We start from the raw sequence: 20195 nt of genomic DNA, 5'->3' as shown, positions 1-20195 counted from the left end.
GCCGAGCGAAAATAAATATACGTGGGCGGGGTGGAGCGGAGGGGGGCGAGGGGGGGCGAGGGGGGGCGAGGGGGGGGCGAGGGGGGGGGGCGAGGGGGGGGGCGAGGGGGGGGGCGAGGGGGGGGCGAGGGGGGGGGCGAGGGGGGGTTATTGCCTTCTCGTGATTGTTGGGCGCCGCTGCCGCTGCTGCTGCTTCTAACGATGATGGTGATGACATCACAATGGTGATGGTCATGACATCATAATGATGATGATGACATCATAATGATGATGACACCATAATGGTGATGATTATGACATCATAATAATGATGAAGACATCATCATCATTATTGTATCCAGCACAGCATTGACCATGGCTGACGACGACAATAACGATGATCAGGACATCATGATGGTTATGACATCATAATGATGATGACATCTTAATGGTGATGGTTATGACATCACAATGATGATGATGACATCATGATGGTGATGGTTATGACATCACAATGATGATGATGATGATGATATCATAATGGTGATGATGACATCATAATGGTGATGGTTATGACATCACAATGATCATGATGGTTATAACATCATAATTATGATGATGACATCATAATGGTGATGGTTATGACATCACAATGATGATGATGACATCATGATGGTGATGGTTATGACATCACAATGATGATGATGATGATATCATAATGGTGATGGTTATAACATCACAATGATGATGATGATGATGACATCATGATGGTGATGGTTATGACATCACAATGATGATGATGATGACATCATAATGGTGATGATGACATCATAATGGTGATGGTTATGACATCACAATGATGACGATGACATCATCATCGTTGTACCACATCGTCATGATTGCTCTTCACTTTGGACCTGGGCTGTATTTTTTATCTTTTGGAAGCGAGCGCACAGAGTGGGAGAGAGAAAGAGAGAAAAAAATATTAATAACAACTTTGATTTGACAAGAAAATTCCTCCACCCACGGAGGGATTTTCCTCTAAGCCCTCTCACATTTTCTGTATCGCCTTGAGGATTTACCGCGGATTTAAAATTAGGGCTATTAGCATACAAATGAAAGTCCAAATTACCCCCTGCCATCGGCGCTGTGTGTGCTTCTCCTGCCATGCGAACCCTGTGTTTATACGTAATTGCACAGTCCATACTCTGCATCATCATCATCATCATCCACCATCATCACCCACACCTCCAATTAGCACGGTTGGCTACGTACGGCGCGAAAGAAGTTCAACATACATACATCATCATCATCATTTGCAGCAGCCACAGCAACCACAAGCCCACGGTCAATCCACTGCTGGATGAAACGCTCCCCCATCGCGGCTCCACGGCGTGCGACAATCCACGTGCGTGCAACTACACCGATTCCATCGCTCCGTCTCTCCGCAGCGGACGTGCTCTTCCATTTCTTGGGCTGCCCACTCCACAATTATCCTCGACTGTTCGACATCGTTTTATTTTTTTCTCTGACCATCAATGCATCTTCTGCCCAAGCCACAGTTACTGCTCGTGGCGGTTGCAAGGGATGTCTCTAACCGGATTATATTATTTTTAATCCACGTAATTTTTTTTAAACTATAAACACCTTTTTTATTTTACCAGATGTAGGCACACTAAGAAACGACCTGGCAATCACAGATGATAGCTCAACGAAGTCGCTCATCGTCATGACGTGGAAATAAATAGCAGCAGAAAAATCCACGCGACCACAGCGAGAGAGACACGCAAACTCCAAATATACAACAGCAGGCGTCAGGGTCGGGATCGAACTCACGATCTCCTGTATACCAGGCGAGGTAGTTAACATCTCCTAGCCACCGTGATGATGATGAGAGAGAGAGACACGCAGACTACTAAAATACAGCAGCAGGCGTCAGGGTAAGGATCGAACCCACGACCTCCTGTATACCAGGAGAGGTAGTTAACATCTCCTAGCCACCGTGATGATGATGAGAGAGACACGCAAACTCCAAATATACAGCAGCAGGCGTCAGGGTCAAGATCGAACTCACGGCCTCCTGTATACCAGGCGAGGTAGTTAACATCTAGCCACCGTGATGATGATGAGAGAGACACGCAAACTCCAAATATACAGGAGGCGTCAGGGTCGGGATCGAACTCACGACCTCCTGTATACCAGGCGAGGTAGTTAACATCTCCTAGCCACCGTGCCCCTCTGTCTCTCTCTCTCATCATCATCACGGTGGCTAGGAGATGTTAACTCCGTCGCCTGGTATGCAGGAGGTCGTGGGTTCGATCCTTACCCTGACGCCTGCTGTTGTATATTTGGAGTCCGCGTGTCTCTCTCTCTCTCATCATCATCATCACGGTGGCTAGGAGATGTTAACTACATCGCCTGGTATACAGGAGGTCGTGGGATCGATCCCGACCCTGACGCCTGCTGCTGTATATTTGGAGTTTGCGTGTCTCTCTCCCCGTGGTCGCGTGGATTTCTCTGCGGGTCCTCCGATTGTCCCGTCCACATTCAGAATCACCGTGCGTTGAGGAGTATTTGGCTGCTAGAAATTCCCAGGTTGATGATATGGATGATGATAAGCCACTTCGTTGAGCCATCATTTGTGGCCAGGTCGCTTCTGAAAAAAATAGCTAAACTGTACTGTATAGCACATTGGGCTTTACCTGGTAAAATAAATAAACGTTTTTAGTTTGCGCTTAATAGCTCTGCTGCCCTCTGCTGCTGCTGCTGCTTTTGCTGCAAGGAATGTTTCTCGTCGACTAAACCATTTCACGATTTCGCAATTCCACACGCCAGGGGCTAGCCGCGATACGGCGATCCTATGACACGTGGTGGATGCGATGTCAAATTGGATTGACAGTGAGGAGCATACATTTAGATTTAAGCTTTCGTGACTGCAGGGATTCATCTTCTTGGTTCTTTCGGTAAAGTCACGTAGAAGGGAAGTAATAAAATAATAAAAGGACGGCTACTTGCGTTGTGGCCGAAACGTCGTGAGAATTATTTTATTATGTTTAATTTTTTTTATATTATTACTTCCCTTCTACGTGACTTTACCGAAAGATCCAAGAAAATGAGGAGCATTTTCTTATTATCGGAGCTGAGCTCTCCACAGTGAGTGGGCGCTGTTCGCAGCGGGTCGACGTTTCGAGGAAGCCACCTCCGCCGGGACTCCTGGGCAGGTATTGATGGGGTTTTTGTTTAGTACCACTGGTTCCTTCTCCGGGGCGAACCAGCGTACTGGTGTTAGCGCACCCACACAAGGGCGGTAGTACAGGAGATCCCTGAATATCGCGGGGGTTACGTTCTTGGAATGTTCGGTTAATGCCAAACCGCAACATTCAATGCTGAAGCCTGCTTTACCTAAATAAAGTGATGTTAGGTTCTGTGCACGGGAACCAAAAATAGGCAACTTCACGATTGAAATAAGTACTGTTACCGTATGCCAGAGAAACCAAAAACAGAATAGTTGAGATGAACGCGTGAAAACCCTCTACCGAAAACATTCCTAGACAATGATTAGTAGTATAACTACTGAATAAATACTGTACTTGCCGATGATGATCTAAAGGTGTGTGTGTGAGTGAGTGGGGAGCGGTAGTGCTACGGTTAGCACGATGCACTACCAACCGATTCCCGCTCACGGCCAACACCAGTGACGAGTATCTGAACTGGTTCTGGGCCTCCCCTAGGCCGACTCGGCCTCAAATTAGTCCCTGGTGCGATGTGTAAACATCGCCAGTGGGGAGACAAAGGTGGCCGGGCGTGGGTGCTGGCAACCCACCCCTAAGACGTCTTCTTACACGCGTTCGTCCCACTCCTCTGGGGGTGTTCCACCGTCCTTGCCAACCGTCTAGACGCTTTTACACCATTGGAACCTCATTTGCCAGTTAAAAATATGATAATTGTTTTTTACCCTTTTATCTGGCAACAAAACTGACGTCTTTTTTTTACGAGGAGTTATGTTTGCATAGACCATAATACCTGCAGTCATAATGCAAACAAAAAACACAACTCTGATAATGTATGCAAAATGGCGTCATCTGGTCCAACACCATGTGAGACTAGGCTCTAAGGAAAGCTGTCTCGGGTGTGGACCAATCAACTTCAAGGACAGTGCATACATTATCAGAGTTATGTTTTTTGTTTGCATTATGACTGCAGGTATTATGGTCTATGCAAACATAACTCCTCGTAAAAAAAAGACGTCAGTTTTGTTGCCAGATAAAAGGGTAAAAAACCGATTATCTTATTTTTTTACTGCATACATTATCAGAGTTATGGGTTTTTTTGCATTATGACTGCAGGTATTGTGGTCTATGCAAACACGACTCCTCGTAAAAAAAAGGTGTCAGTTTTGTTGCCAGATAAAAGGGTAATAAGTATAACCCGTAAAAACAAAGTTTTTCATTATAAATCCTTTATATGCCTGGCGGCTAGAGTCCTCTCGTCCTCTGGCTCGAGATGGCTGCCACCTATGGGTCAGATGATTGCTTGCCATTATTAAGCAATTGGTAATTACATATAATATTTTTTTCCCTAAAAAGTGTAAAATTTAGGAAAAAAATGTTCACGAAAATTAATTGTCACGCACAACGAGTCTGTGTGGAAAATGTCAGCTCGATTGGATCACGGGAAGTGGGTTAAAAAACGACCGAAATATTTGCACGGGCCTAAGCAAGCAAGCAAGTGAACTTAATATAAAGGATTTAAAAAAAGACAATTATCGTCTAGACGCTGCCCGGTCCTGCGCCGTCTTTCTATCCGCTCCTCGTGTCATCACGGTCCGATCGCACTACATCGCCCCCCCCCCAACCTCTTATCCCGCCTTCTTCCTCTTCATCTCTGTCCTTCCACTTGAGTCACTTGCCACCGTCTGACCCGCGTAATTTTCCACATGACCGAACCACTCCAGGCTTTTCAATCTCTCTCTCTCTCTCGTCTTCTCTGTGATTTCTACGGAGTCTTTCTCTCACCTCTTCATTTCTCACCCCCCCCCCCCCCGTCCGTGTTCTTTCTTATTAAACCCAACATCCACCGCAAAATCGTCATCTCTGTGACTGCCTTAGCTTGGTCCTCCCTTGTTCTTGTGCCCCAGCAGCACTCAGCTCCATTCAACAGCACCGGCCTCACCATCGTCTTGTACTATACTCTACACTATACACTACACTATACACTAGGCTATACACTGCACTATAGACTACACTATACACTACTACACTATACACTACACTATACACTACACTATACACTACGCTATACACTACACTATAGACTACACTATACACTACTACACTATACACTACACTATACATACACTACACTATACACTACACTATACACTATATTATGCACTACAATATACACTACACTATACACTACACTACACACTACACTATACACTATACTATACACTACACTCTACACGACACTATACACTACACTATACATTACACTATACACTACACTATACACTACACTATACACTACACACTACACTATACACGACACTACACACTACACTATACACTACTCTATACACGACACTATACACTACACTATACATTACACTATACACTACACTATACATTACACTATACACTACACTATACACTACACTATACACTGCACTATACACTACTATACACTACGCTATATACTACACTATACATTACACTATACACGACACTACACACTACACTATACACTACTCTATACACGACACTATACACTAGACTATACACTACCATACACTACTATACACTACTATACACTACACTATACACTACAATATACACTGCACTATACACTACTATACACTACGCTATATACTACACTATACATTACACTATACACTACTCTACACACTACACTATACACTATACTATACACTATACTATACACTAGACTATACACTACCATACACTACTATACACTACTATACACTACACTATACACTACACTATACACTACACTATACACTACACACTACACTATACACTACACTATACACGACACTATACACTACACTATACACTACACTACTATACACTACACTACACACTACACTATACACTACTATACACTACACTATACACTACACTATACACTACACTACACTCTACACTATACACTACTATGCACGACACACTTTTCCCTTCCACCAAACTGGGACGCTGTCATCGCACACACCACCACACCGGTCATCTCTCGATATTTCAGCCATCCAGCCCTTGTTCTCATCTCTCGTTCCAGTCATCCATCAGCACCACATAGTTCCACCCAGGTGCTTAAACTCGTTCGTCTCCATCAACTGATCACTTCCAATTAGCAATCCTACTTCTGCATTATTTCCACTGAAATTTTCCACCACGAACCCCGTCTGTGTCCAACTGATCCTCAACCAATTCCCTTTAATGTTTTGCACCCAGATCCAGGTGCTACTCGCTAACAGCGCTTGCCTCAACAAGTCTGATCACACTGGTCAACACACTTTTTCTGGCATAAGGTATTCCAACGGTTTGGTGTGCTGATTCCAAATCTGGCATCAGTTTTTGTCTATCACATCAGGTTTTTGAGATATCAAATATAGCATTTTCAATAAAAACTGCAGAAGAAGAATATTAAATAAATGTGGATATCTACATAAAATGATATTATAAACACACTATCCTAAAAATACAGCACCATATTTTAACACTAAAGCAGTCACTGACTCGCATCAACTTGCAATCATAAGTGACAGAGTTCATTTCGGGTAAAATCAATGAAAATGGGGTATGCCGATAGCATAACAATGAGATGTGATAGAGCAAATCTGAGATCAGATTTGGAATCAGCACCCTGAAATTAGTCTAAAACAGCTGCAAAAGTCCAGGCCAGGAAAAAATGTGTTTTTTTTGTTGACCAGTTGTAAGTCTACACGTGGCTTTTTGTCTTTGTTGTGTGCAGAAGTCCCCTTGCACGGCAACGGACACAAGGGAGAGAAAGGACAGAATGGAGAACCTGGCCCACGGGGGCTTCCAGGCCCAGCCGGAGTGCCGGGAAAACCGGGAATAGGCCTCCCCGGCGCTCGAGGTCCTCCAGGAACGCACGGCCCTCCGGGATACACCGCCATGGCCAAGCCGGGCCTACCAGGTCTTCCCGGAAAGCCAGGCCTGAAGGGCCTGCCCGGGCCCAATGGAGACGTAGGCCCTCAAGGGGAGCCCGGATTGCGGGGCGCGCCAGGAATCTCAGGAATGCCGGGAAAGCCGGGCATTGCCATGCGCGGGAAGCCGGGGCCGAATGGAATCCAGGGTGTGCCCGGTGGGAATGGCCCACAGGGTCCGAAAGGCAACCAAGGAGTTCCGGGAGTGCCGGGGTTCAAGGGCGAGAACGGGATTGGCAGGCCTGGCGTCACGGGCCCAAGAGGATTGCCGGGACCTTCGGGTCCTCCTGGAGGGGCCGGAATTCCGGGAGTTGGAAATCCAGGGCTTGATGGGATTCCAGGCCTCAAGGGACTGCCCGGACTTCCCGGCGATAAAGGACTTCCCGGGCCGAACGGCCCTCCCGGATTGCAAGGCAAGCCAGGTTTTCCGGGTCCGGCTGGAGTGGGGAAACCGGGACCGGACGGGAAACCTGGCCACCAGGGCATTCCCGGACTAAAAGGGGACAAGGGGCAACCGGGCGCACCGGGTCTCCCGGGAATACCGATCAATGGCAAGCAAGGCATGCCCGGCGGGCGAGGAGACCGGGGGCCACCTGGAGGCCTCGGAATTCCGGGCCCCAAAGGCGAGAAGGGTTTCAACGGCGTTCCCGGCTCGAACGGCCCACCGGGAGAGAAAGGCCCCACAGGGCCACCGGGAGGCCGTGGGATGCCAGGGCAGGGCGGTATTCCGGGAGCAAAAGGAGACATCGGGATGCCGGGCCCTGTGGGTGCCAAGGGATACGGCGGGGGTGTTGGTCAACCGGGCCTTCCGGGTCCCATCGGCCTTCCCGGCGACGATGGGAAACCGGGCTTCCGCGGCCCCACCGGTCCTTCGGGGCCCAAGGGGGAACAAGGACACAAAGGCCTTCCCGGCTTCCAGGGACCGCCCGGCCCCGTGGGACCGATGGGAAACCCGGGACCGTCGGGGCTGCCTGGCCCTCGCGGCATCACCGGCAATTCGGGGTCGCCGGGCGGAGTGGGGCTCATCGGCCCGCCAGGCCTCCCCGGAGCAAAGGGCCACCCGGGCCCGGTGGGGAACCCCGGGGCGCCGGGCATGGGCAAGACAGGCCCAGAGGGCCCCACGGGGCCAGCGGGAAAACCGGGCCAGCCGGGACTCATCGGCCGACCCGGACCGCCGGGCCCTCCGGGAGCGCCGGGGAACGCCGCGCAGCTCGTCGGCCCCAACGGTCTCGGCGTGTCGGAGCTCCGGGGCTCGGCGAACGGCCACGGCGTGGACGAAGGCCCCCGCCCGGGCGCGTCGGGCACGGTCGAGGGCTCGCTCGGCCGCTTCTCGGCCTTCTCGGCACGCCTCGCCGAGCCCTTCCCGCAGGCCGGCGTGCCCATCCGCTTCGACGGCGTCATCTACAACACGCAGCGGCACTACAACCCCACGACGGGCGTGTTCACGTGCGTGCTGCCGGGGGTCTACTACTTCGCCTACCACGTGCACGTGAAGGGCAGCAACGCGTGGGTGGCGCTCTACCGCAACGGCGAGGCGGTGATCTACACCTTCGACGAGTACAAGAAGGGCTTCCTGGACCAGGCGTCGGGCAGCACCGTGCTCGAGCTGGGCGCCGGCGACCGCGTCTGGGTCCAGATCCCGTCGGGCCAGGCCGACGGCGTGTTCGCCGAGAAGCTCGTGCACTGCACCTTCTCCGGGTTTCTGCTGCATCCCATGTAGAGGGTAGAGGCGGGGGTGGGGAGGTTAGGGGGTAAGGGGTGGAAGGTGGGTGGGGGCGTTTAACCCGAGCCTTCGTACGAGATGAGAGGAGGGGCTCGCCTCCACCCACCTCCACAATGTGCCCCCCCCCAACTCCATCCTATCTCCACAATGGGGTCCGGTGGATAGGTGGAATTTGGAGGGGTTCCTCCTGCCCTGCCACCCTCCCACCGCGGTGTTCTGCCTCGGGCCCTGCAAGGAACCTCCGGGCGGCCCTGTGTGGCGATACGTGGAGTCGAACTTGGTCTGGAGGTTGTTAGGTGAAGTGGGGTTTCTCGTCTCGTGTTGTCTTTATCTCGCGTTTATTTTTTTAACCGCGTCAGAGCAAATGCGTCTGTTGTTGTTGTTGTTGTGTGTGTGTGTTTGTGTGTTTGTGTTGGAACAGCAGCAGCAGTTGCCAGTGTAATAAAGCCCTGATGATAAAAAAAAACCCACAAGAATAGACTTTTACCCTTTTCAGACAATAAAGCAAGAGTTATGTTAAGATGTTCAAACACCAAATAGACGCTCATTCACAACGCATCAAGGCTACATTAACCACACGTACTTGTTGCAATACATGCAAACAAAGTTGCTCCGATAATGTATGCGTCGTCGTTGAAATTGATTGGCCTCCACCAGTGTCAGACCAGAGAACGCCAAAAGTCGAATAGTTACAAAGGAAATGCAAATTTCAAAGCGTGAATCGCTTGGGTTGAGCCGCTATATCTATGGGTCATTTTTGCCAGTATCAAACTAATAATAAAAATATTAAAAAAAAAAAAAAATTTCAAACACGCTTTCATGAAATGTACCGTACTCGTGATGGCAGAACTCCACGACTCCAGGAAGTGGCCCCGAAGCTTGCCATAACGTAAGAGGCCGTAGTGATTTAGAGCCAACGTCAGTTGAGCGTGGACAATTAGACCCAAGCCGAAACATAACATATGAAAAATAATGTTTTAAAAAATATTTTTTTTTAAATAATCGAATATAGTATTGTCATCAGTATGACATATTTATACCAAGTTTGCAGTCGATACCACATTGGGAAGTGGGTTAAAATTGAGTTACAAGATTTGAGGATATGACAACGACAACCACAACAACAGCCAGAGTGAGTTAAATAAAAGCGTGTAATAAAATAATTGGCTTCGCCCATTCTGGCAATAAGACATGAGCTGTTAAGATGTTCAGACACCAAATAGACACACCTGTCGCAAGGCATCATCACGTCTGCATTAACCACGCACAGAACTCGTGGCAAAACATGCAAACAGACATGGCAAAAAATTAACCCGTAAAAACAAAGTTTTTCACTATAAATCCTTTATATGCGTGGCATCGGTTTTATTTTATTATTCATTTCTGTTTTTCTTGAGTAAGAGTTAAATTTTTATCACATTGGTATTTTAAATTAAATGTAATTTTTTTTTTCCTAAAAAGTGGAAAATTTTGGAAAAAAATTTTCACGAAAATAAATTGTCACGCACAACGAGTCTGTGTGCAAAATGTCAGCTCGATTGGATCACGGGAAGTGGGTTAAAAAAGACCGAAAGATTTGCACGGTCGTAAGCGCGCAAGCAAGCAAGCAAGTGAACTTAATATAAAGGATCTAAAAAGGTCTCATAGTAAAGCCCTGATTGGCCGACGCAACACAGAGGTGTCATGGTTTCACCGTAGTTGGGGATGCTCAGTGTGCAGCAACTAACCCCCTCATCCCAGCGTCTCTACTGCCCAGTGAAAGCTGTCTTACTATGAGGATTGCGTTACACGGTCTGGATTTTATCAACGCACACACACACACACTGCTGATGTTTCTGTAAGATCATCATCAGCAGCAGCAGCGTCGTTATCATCGGCATCGTCAGTGTTATAAGTCTACCGAAACAGGGTTATGTTGTCTTCTTGGTTCTTTCGGTAAAGTCACGTAGAAGGGAAGTAATAAAATAATAAAAATAAAACATAATAAAATAATTCTCATGACGTTTCAGCCACAACGCAAGCAGCCGTCCTCAGGTGAAGACTCCCCGACAGACCTGAGGACGGCTGCTTAGCATTGTGGCCGAAACGTCGTGAGAATTATTTTATTATGCTTTATTTTTAATTATTTTATTACTTCCCTTCTTACGTGACTTTACCGAAAGAACCAAGAAGATGAATCCCTGCAGTCACGAAAGCTTTAAATCGAAGGGTTACGTTGCCTTGTCAATGTCTATGTTCGTATCTTATTTTAATGATGTTTCAAGTTTATTGGCAGCAGCGAGGGTTTGTAGATCACCGCACACACGCAGATAATGTTGTGAAACTCCCATCCCATGGGGGTCGAGCAATTGCCGTATCCCTGGCTCGCCAGGAGAGGGCGGTACAGCGAAGGTGGACTAATCGCCATCTGTTTAATACATCTGTACAGGGATAGAGAGTTGCCCCCATCGTGCAAGGCATGACAGTTTTTTTTCTATTCTGGGTGCTCCTTATTGCTCCCACATTGAGCCGTTGACACCTTCATACATAGAGGACTGCAGAGCTTGGGCAATTGTTGGTTGCGCCGGCTCCTCAACACCGCTGGGTGGATTGGTAGAACAGGTGCTACTGGGTGGATTGGTAGAACAGGTGCCGGGTGGATTGGTAGAACATGTTCTGGGTGGATTGGTAGAACAGGTGCTGGGTGGATTAGTAGAACAGGTGCTGGGTGGATTGATAGAACAGATGGTGCTGTGTGGCTCGTCACATTGCAGGATCATAAACAGCCGACGTTTGAAAGTAGAGCAAATATTTGTTTAAGAAAAAAATAACAGCAACAATTGGTCACGCCGTACCTTTATGTGCATAGAATGTATAGTACAACATCGGCAGCTTTAGATGCATGGGTCCGATTTGAATTTACCGTGGCGGTGTAGTGGCGTTGTAATAAATATAAATTACCTGAGATTGTTGTTTGATTGCGGTGGCATTTTAAGACTGGGGATGTGTTCGTCTGTAATGTTTAATTGTTTTCGTTTTTCATATTAAAGTGACCGTGGAAGCTATATATAAACAAAGGTGGGAGTGTGTCTCAAAATGCATGGTGTAAAAAATTAACCCGTAAAAACAAAGTTTTTCACTAGAGTCTTCTCGTCCTCTGGCTTGAGATGGCTGCCACCTATTGGGTCAGATGATTGCCTGCCACCATTAAGCAATTGGTAATTAAATATAATTTTTTTTTTCCTAAAAAGTGTAAAGTTATGGAATTTTTTTTCACGAAAATAAATTGTCACGCACAACGAGTCTGTGTGCAAAATGTCAGCTCGATTGCATCACGGGAAGTGGGTTAAAAAACGACCGAAAGATTTGCACGGTCGTAAGCACGCAAGCAAGCAAGCAAGTGAACTTAATATAAAGGATTTAAAAAGTGCTTATACAGGTGGTGGTCGTGGTGATAATAAAAATGATGCAACTGGACAAAACGATATTACACATGTAAAATAAAACAATTGGTTACGCTGAGAATCATTGTTTTTCGTGTTCACTGCTGGATTTATGAAGGTCTCCCTCTCAGATTGTTGACCATACTTCACCACGATGGTCGGTGTCTGTTGGTGAAGTCGCTTGCACGGGAGACAGCAGTGAGAGTGTGCCCAGGACCGGTTCGGATATCGGATATCAGAATCATTCTTGAAACTGGAGGAATCCGATGAGTTATGAAGCTATTTTCCATGCATGTCCAACATGAGCTAACATCACTAAACCAATGATGTTGGCCATGAGCAGGAATCGAACACCAGGTCGATCGAGATCACAGGGTCGTGTACTAATCATTTGCTCAATCACTCTCCTCGACGACGATGGTGATGATGGAAAATGATTCATAAGAAACGTTTTTTGGTTTAGATCGCGTTATTTATAAATGTGTCGTAACCCTCCACCACCCGACACGGCCAATCGGCAAAAAAGTGTCACGTTGACAAAAGACAAATAGTTAACTACTTTAGCCCACCGGTGTGTTGAAGCGTGAATCCACATTTACAATTTTTGAGTACGACGTTTCGCTGGTAATTGCATCCAGCATCATCGGGCAATTCGCCAGAATGGTGAGGCTCTGCTCTTGCTAAAGTAGTGAACTATTTGTCTTTTGTCAACGTGACACTTTTTTTTGCCGATTGGCCGTGTCGGGTGGTGGAGGGTTACGACACATTTATAAATAACGCGATCTAACCCAAAAACGTTGATTATGAATCATTTTCCATCATCACCATCGTCGTCGAGGAGAGTGATTGAGCAAATGATTAGCACACGACCCTGTGATCCTGATCGACCTGGTGTTCGATTCCTGCTCATGGCCAACATCATTGGTTTAGTGATGTTAGCTCATGCTGGACATGCATGGAAAATAGCTTCGTAACTCATCGGGGTGTGGCTGGAGTTCCGCCATGCGCGGTTGACCCACGCCGTGCCAGCCTTCAAGGAGCAGTGGGCGATGGAGGAGGCCGTGTGCTCGGTGGCAGATGACGGGGAGCTCTGCATGCTGATATGAGCTACACGTCGGAGGCCGTTGGACTGCGAGAAGGGCTGCGTGCAGAACGAGAGAGAGCGAGAGAGTGAGCGAGAGGGAGGGGTTACATAATGCGAAGCAAAGTGCCGACTACACCGAGCATCTTCTTGTTTCCACTGATCGTAAAAAGAGAAAGACACGCAAACTCCAAATATACAGCAGCAGGCGTCAGGGTCGGGATCGAACCCACGACCTCCTGTATACCAGGCGAGGTCGTTAACATCTCCTAGCCACCGTGATCACGTGGGGAGCGGTAGTAAAATGGTAAGCTCCCTGCGCTACGAACCCCTGCGACTCAAGTTACATTCCAGCTCACGTGGGCCTCGGCTAGGTTGACTCAGCCTCAAATGAGTACCTGGTGTGGAATGTAAACATGGCCACTCGGGAGACAAAGGCAGTCGGACGTGGTATTGGCCACCCCACTCCCTTGTTTGACGTGCCGGCCTTCATAGGTGATACTCGCTAACAGCACTTGCGCCAACAGGCTGTTCATCTATATGGGGGACCTTTGTCTTTTGGCCTAGTTGATACCCGCTCTTCAATTTGCTCTTGACAGCTATAGCGGTTGTTACAAACACATTCCTGCGGAGGGAGCTGGTAGGAACGTTGGGTTGCTCGGTCAATGGCCAGGGTCAACGGCAGCGTGGTGTATTCCGCAAATATGCCCGACTGTGAAGGCGGGCACAAGCCGGCGTGAGTAGGTTAAACGTTGAGTTTTATAAGGGCACCACGGGGTGACCAGCCCCTCCCCACCCAGCCCCACCCCTCCCACCCCACACCCAGCCCCACCCTCCCCACCCAGCCCCTCCCCACCCTCCCCTCCCCACCCAGCCCCACTCTCCCCACCCAGCCCCTCCCCACCCTCCCCTCCCAGCCCCACCCTCCCCACTCAGCCCCTCCCTCCCCACCCAGCCCCTCCCTGCACGACGGACACAATAATCCCCTGTGGGCTGGTGTAACCAGGAGGTTCCTACCAATATAAATATATATCATCATTCGGTTCAATCTCACGGCACAAGCTGAACACAGCAGGAGCGTTTAATGACACGTGGCTCGCGTCGCGGGTTGCCACTTTCAAAGGTCGACGTTTTCGAGACACGCCCGAGTTTGAAATAAAAACACGAATAAATGTCGCCGTTTTAAAGTGGCGTTGTGTCGATGCAGTCTTGTTTTCGTTATTGTTCGTGATTGTGTTTGTTACGCCCATTCACCTATTTAAAGCTTCACTGGGTGTTAATAGTATTTTGCAGGAGGGACCTGCCAATGTTTTTTTTTTCACAAGAAGGATGATGCTGCTGCTGCTGCGTGTGATCCCAATTGAGTAGATTTGCAGGTAATAATTTGCTCAGCATTGGGATGTTTTGAGTCAACACCGGTTACATCATATGGTGGGTTGTTGTTTTTTTGCTATCGGATGAAATCGGAGAAATCTGGAGGAAATCCCATGCAGAGTTCACTCAAAATCCACACACTCACGCTGCAGAACAAGGTGGGCATGATAGTCACATGTGCAAGACTGAGTGAATGTGTGGGTGGCTTCGTGAGCGATTGAGTGGACGAGTGGGTGAGTGAAACAGTGAGGAGGTGATGGGTGAATTGTAGGGAGCGGCAGTGCAGTGGTTAGCGTACTGCGCTACGAACCCAGTGGCCTGCGTTCAATTCCCGCTCATGGCCAACTCCAATGACAGTTATCGGAACGGATCATGGGCCGCCCCCAGGTCGATTTAGCCTTAAAATGAGTACCTCGTGTGATGTGTAAATATCGACACTTGAGTGGCAAATGCGACAGGGCGTGGTGCTGATTACCCACCACCACGTGGTGCTGGTCACCCACCACCACGCCCACCACCACGTGGTGCTGGTTACCCACCACCACGTGGTGCTGTCCACCCACCACCACGTGGTGTTAGCTGCCCACCACCACGTGGTGCTGGTCACCCACCACCACGCCCACCACCACGTGGTGCTGGTTACCCACCACCACGTGGTGCTGGTCACCCACCACCACGCCCACCACCACGTGGTGCTGGTTACCCACCACCACGTGGTGCTGGTTACCCACCACCACGCCCACCACCACGTGGTGCTGGTCACCCACCACCACGTGGTGCTGGTCACCCACCACCACGTGGTGCTGGTTACCCACCACCACGCCCACCACCACGTGGTGCTGGTCACCCACCACCACGTGGTGCTGGTCACCCACCACCACGTGGTGCTGGTCACCCACCACCACGTGGTGCTGGTCACCCACCACCACGTGGTGCTGGTTACCCACCACCACGCCCACCACCACGTGGTGCTGACCACCCACCACCACGTGGTGTTGGTCACCCACCACCACGTGGTGCTGATTAACCACCACCACGTGGTGCTGACCACCCACCACCACGCCCACCACCACGTGGTGCTGGTCACCCACCACCACGTGGTGCACCGTGCCGGCCTTCAAAGGGTGCTGCTCGCTCACAGCACTTACCCCGACAGTATTTTAAAGGCTATACGGGGGGGGGGGGGGGGCTTTTATCTTTACGGTAGTGGTAAACTTGTCGTGATTATCAAACATTTTACTGCGTTAAAAACCACGTAACTTAAAGTTTATTTTTAACTACACCCATTTGCCAATCCATTGCTGTAAAAGGCCTCCCACTGCATGCCATGCTGTTGGACCATACTTCACCACGCCCATCAATGCGGGTCGGTGAGAATGGTGGAACCAGCAGGCAGGACTGGTTCAGAGACACGCGCCTCGCCAGTGATGTTGGCCGTGGCCACAAATTGACATCGAGGCACGAGCCGATTGGATGTTTGTATAAGGAAGGAGAGATGAGAGGCATGCGCGGCTGACCCACGCCGTGCCGGCCTTCAAGGAGCAGTGGGCGATGGAGGAGGCCGTGTGCTCGGTGGCAGATGACGGGGAGCTCTGCGTGGAGTTGTGAGCTACCCGTCGGAGGCCGTGGGACTGCGAGGAGGGATGGGTGCAGATGCAGCACTTGTCGTAGTTAAAAATATGTACATAGAAAACATAGGAGTAGGGGAGAGAGGGGGTAGAGAGAGAGAGAGAGGAGGAGAGAGAGGGGGGTAGAGAGAGAGAGGGGAGGGGTAGAGAGAGGGGGGGGGTAGAGAGAGAGGGGGGTAGAGAGGGGGTAGAGAGAGGTAGAGAGAGAGAGGGGGTAGAGAGAAGAGAGGGGGGGTAGAGAGAGGGGGGAGAGAGAGGGGGGGTTAGAGAGAGGGGGTAGAGAGAGAGGGGGGGTAGAGAGAGGGGGTAGAGAGAGAGGGGGGGGGGGGTAGAGAGAGGGGGGGGTAGAGAGAGGGGGGTAGAGAGAGAGGGGGGGGTAGAGAGAGGGGGTAGAGAGAGGGGGTAGAGAGAGAGGGGGGTAGAGAGAGGGGGTAGAGAGAGAGGGGGGGGGTAGACAGAAAGGGGAGGGGTAAGAAGGAGGAGAACAGAGCGTGACATCTTTCGTGAAATATTTCATTTCATAAGGGGGAGGGGGGCACATAAAGCAAAGCATTGAAAACAAAAAAACTAAATGATGAACGAAGCAAAGTGCCGACTACACCGAACATCTTCTTGTTTCCTCTGATCGTAAAACAAACGAGAGATGAGTTAAAGCTCGATTCATATGGCGCAGTGCGCTAACCACCGCATCACCGCCCTGCCCTCTACACAATTTGCCAAATGAAAAATATGCAGAAGTGCGTAGGTAGCAAATCGAAGTTGCATTTATCTTAAAATATAATTACGTTAAGTACAGTAGTTAGAGAAAACCATTAGGCTGCATTCTTTGCATAAAAGAAACAAAAATTCGATCGGCAGACCCGATACGTGCGGTGGGATCATTAGGGAGAGTTCTGCGATGTGTTTGTGTTCAGCTTCCAGGAGTCGCAACGTGCCACGGACATGGTGGGGTAGCGCGATTTGATTCCATCTCCTGGCACGGCAGTGGAAACAATGAGGCCAAGTTCCTTGTACCCCGCCCCCCAGTCCCCCCCCCCCCTCCTCCAATCTTCCCCTCAGCCCCTCCCTCAGCCCCTACCTCCACCACCCCCCAACCTCCCCCCTCCCCCCCACCACCCCCCTCCCTCCACCACCCCCCTCCCCCCCACCACCCCCCTCCATCCACCACCCCCCCAACCTCCCCCCTCCCTCCACCACCCCCGTTGTTTCAGTTCAGTTTTCAGTTCATGTATTAGGTATAGCCCTGTGAGCCCTGTGAGACATGCGGCTCTTGAATCGGGTGCAACCGCAACAAACAAGAACATGAACAATAAACATCTTAAAGTGACAACGCGCAACAGAAAAATCCAGGAGAAAAACAGCAAAATCTTCCAGAAAAAGCACCGCATATCAACGTTCTGTGCAAAAATCCCAGTGGGATGCAAGTCCAACAATAACAACCATAAGACAATGTAGATTCAAGTTATCAGTCTAAGTCTGTACTACAACAAAACAAATATCGCTAAACCAAAACGTTTTCGACAAATCGCTAACCTTAAACACCCAGTCGTTCATAAAAGTTGTTGAAGGCGGTATAGTACTATAGTAATAGAACAAGTGCAGAAATCACTGAACCGGAATTGATAGCTTGAAAGCACACCACGTGGTGTAGCAGCTACACCACATGTAGCAGCTACACCACGTGGTTTAGCTACAGGCCCCGCACTTTCAAGGGCCCCGCGCTAAATGCTACACGTGTAGCTACTACACATGTAACTACTTGTGCTACTAGGATCATCCGGCACTGGTCAACCTGCATTGTTAAAGAATAACCAAGCGGGGAATCAAAACGAAATAGACGCAGGTTGTCCCATCACCTATTTAGGTGAAGTCAGAATTTGTGCTGTTGTCATCCGCTGTGCACCTGCTGCTGCATCTGTGTGCGATGCGGCTCTCGAACGAGTTCTGGGACACAACGGTGGCTAGGAGATGTTAACTACCTCGCCTGGTGTGCAGGAGGTCGTGGGTTCGATCCCGACCCTGACACCTGCTGTATGTTTGGAGTTTGCGTGTCTCTCTCTCTCCCCCCGTGGTGAGATGTTAACTACCTCGCCTGGTTTGCAAGGAGGTCGTGGGTTCGATCCAGACCCTAACGACTGCTGCTGTATATTTGGAGTCTGCGTGTCTCTTTCTCTCATCATCACCACGGTGGCTAGGAGATGTTAACTGCCTCGCCTGGTGTACAGGAGGTCGTGGGTTTGATCCCGACCCTGATGCCTGCTGCTGTATATTTGGAGTCTGCGTGTCTCTTTCTCTCATCATCACCACGGTGGCTAGGAGATGTTAACTACCTCGCCTGGTGTACAGGAGGTCGTGGGTTTGATCCCGACCCTAACGACTGCCGCTGTATATTTGGAGTCTGCGTGTCTCTTTCTCTCATCATCACCACGGTGGCTAGGAGATGTTAACTACCTCGCCTGGTGTACAGGAGGTCGTGGGTTTGATCCCGACCCTGACGCCTGCTGCTGTATATTTGGAGTTTGCGTGTCTCTCTCCTCGTGGTCGCGTGGATTCTTCTCCGGGTCCTCCGGTTTTGTCCCTCCACATTTAGAATCAACATCATCACGCGTTTCCAGTGTTTGGCTACTGCTATACATTTCCACGTCATAAGCCACTTTGGTTAAGCCATCATTTTGGGCCGTCCATAAATGACGTAACGCGATTTTGGACGAATTTTTTACCCCCCCCCAAAAAAAAAAATGCTTCAAATCGCTTTAAACTATTGTCAATGTAGTGCGTATTTAATGTGGCGCTGCACTCTGATGTTGTAGGAGAACACATTTATTAAAAAGTATCTTTAATTAAGTAGAACGTGTTGTCTATATTTATTTAAAGTTGCGCATTTTGATGTGACGTCACATTTCTCAACCCCTCCCCTCCCTCGTCACACATCATCACAAATGTCTGACCACCCCCCCCCCCCCCCAGGTGCGTGACGTCATTTATGGACGGCCCCATTGTCGCGTCTAAAAAAGAGCTATACAGCTCAGTAGGCCTTACCTGGTAAAATAACAAAAAATTGTTTAGTTTTAGTTTGAAAGACAAAAAAAAAACTGGCTTCTTCATTGAATGTGAATGAAGACCCCTGTATTGGCAGCCTTGCCAAGTTAGAAACACAAGCTCCGTCGACGCGCGTCGTGAACGGCATCACGCAGAGGCAACTGCCGTGACGTCACGGGCGAACGTCGAATAGAAATTCACTTCCGCCCCACACCCCCCCCCACCCCCCACGAGCGGCTTCGCTGATTGGTCGAGGCGGTCAAGGGAGGTGGGGGCGGTGACAGCCCCGCGCTGTGATTGGTCGCCCGTGCACTCCACGTGTTCCGCGGAACCGGCTGATGAAACGCCTCGGATTGACGTGGGGCCTTGTAAGCGTTTAGACCATCAAGGTAAATTCTCATTTCACTTTAACTTTAATTCACTCACGCGTGCGTCAATTACGCTTCGTGTTCATTATGGTGGCCTCAATCTAACTTGTCTTGTGGTTGTTGTTGTTTGACTTGCATCTCACTGGGATTTTTGCACACAGCGTTGGTGTACGGTGCTTTTTTCTGCAATATTTTGCTGTCTTTTCTTGGATTTTATGTTTGCACTTAGTCAAATATTCACTTTAAGATGTTTTTTTGTTCATGTTTTTTGTTTGTTGCGGTTGCACCCGATTCAAGAGCCGAATGGCTCACAGGGCTACACCTAATACATGAAGTTGAACGCAATGCTTCATTTGGCGATTGAGCTGCAATATGGGATCTCATTCATTTTGCTA

At 49.2% G+C, this 20195-nt stretch overlaps 2 protein-coding genes across 2 annotated transcripts in view; both read left to right on the top strand.

The window, feature by feature from the left end:
• LOC144735772 (uncharacterized) overlaps positions 1 to 8886 on the top strand; it is a 46978-nt gene extending 38092 nt beyond the window's left edge. The window contains exon 3 of the mRNA XM_078618283.1: positions 6970 to 8886. Within this exon, the coding sequence (XP_078474409.1) occupies positions 6970 to 8885 (1916 nt within the window). The 3' untranslated portion in view covers position 8886. The remainder of the gene's footprint in view (positions 1 to 6969) is intronic.
• Positions 8887 to 19691: 10805 nt separating this feature from the next.
• YARS1 (tyrosyl-tRNA synthetase 1) overlaps positions 19692 to 20195 on the top strand; it is a 40025-nt gene continuing 39521 nt past the window's right edge. The window contains exon 1 of the mRNA XM_078618426.1: positions 19692 to 19821. The gene's annotated coding sequence lies outside the window, so the exon portion shown is untranslated. The remainder of the gene's footprint in view (positions 19822 to 20195) is intronic.

This window comes from Lampetra planeri, chromosome 57 (genome assembly GCF_965212315.1).
Source record: "Lampetra planeri chromosome 57, kcLamPlan1.2.h2, whole genome shotgun sequence".
Lineage (NCBI taxonomy): Eukaryota > Metazoa > Chordata > Hyperoartia > Petromyzontiformes > Petromyzontidae > Lampetra > Lampetra planeri.
Note: the sequence above shows the minus strand (reverse complement) of the source record. Positions and strands in the feature narration are given on the sequence as shown.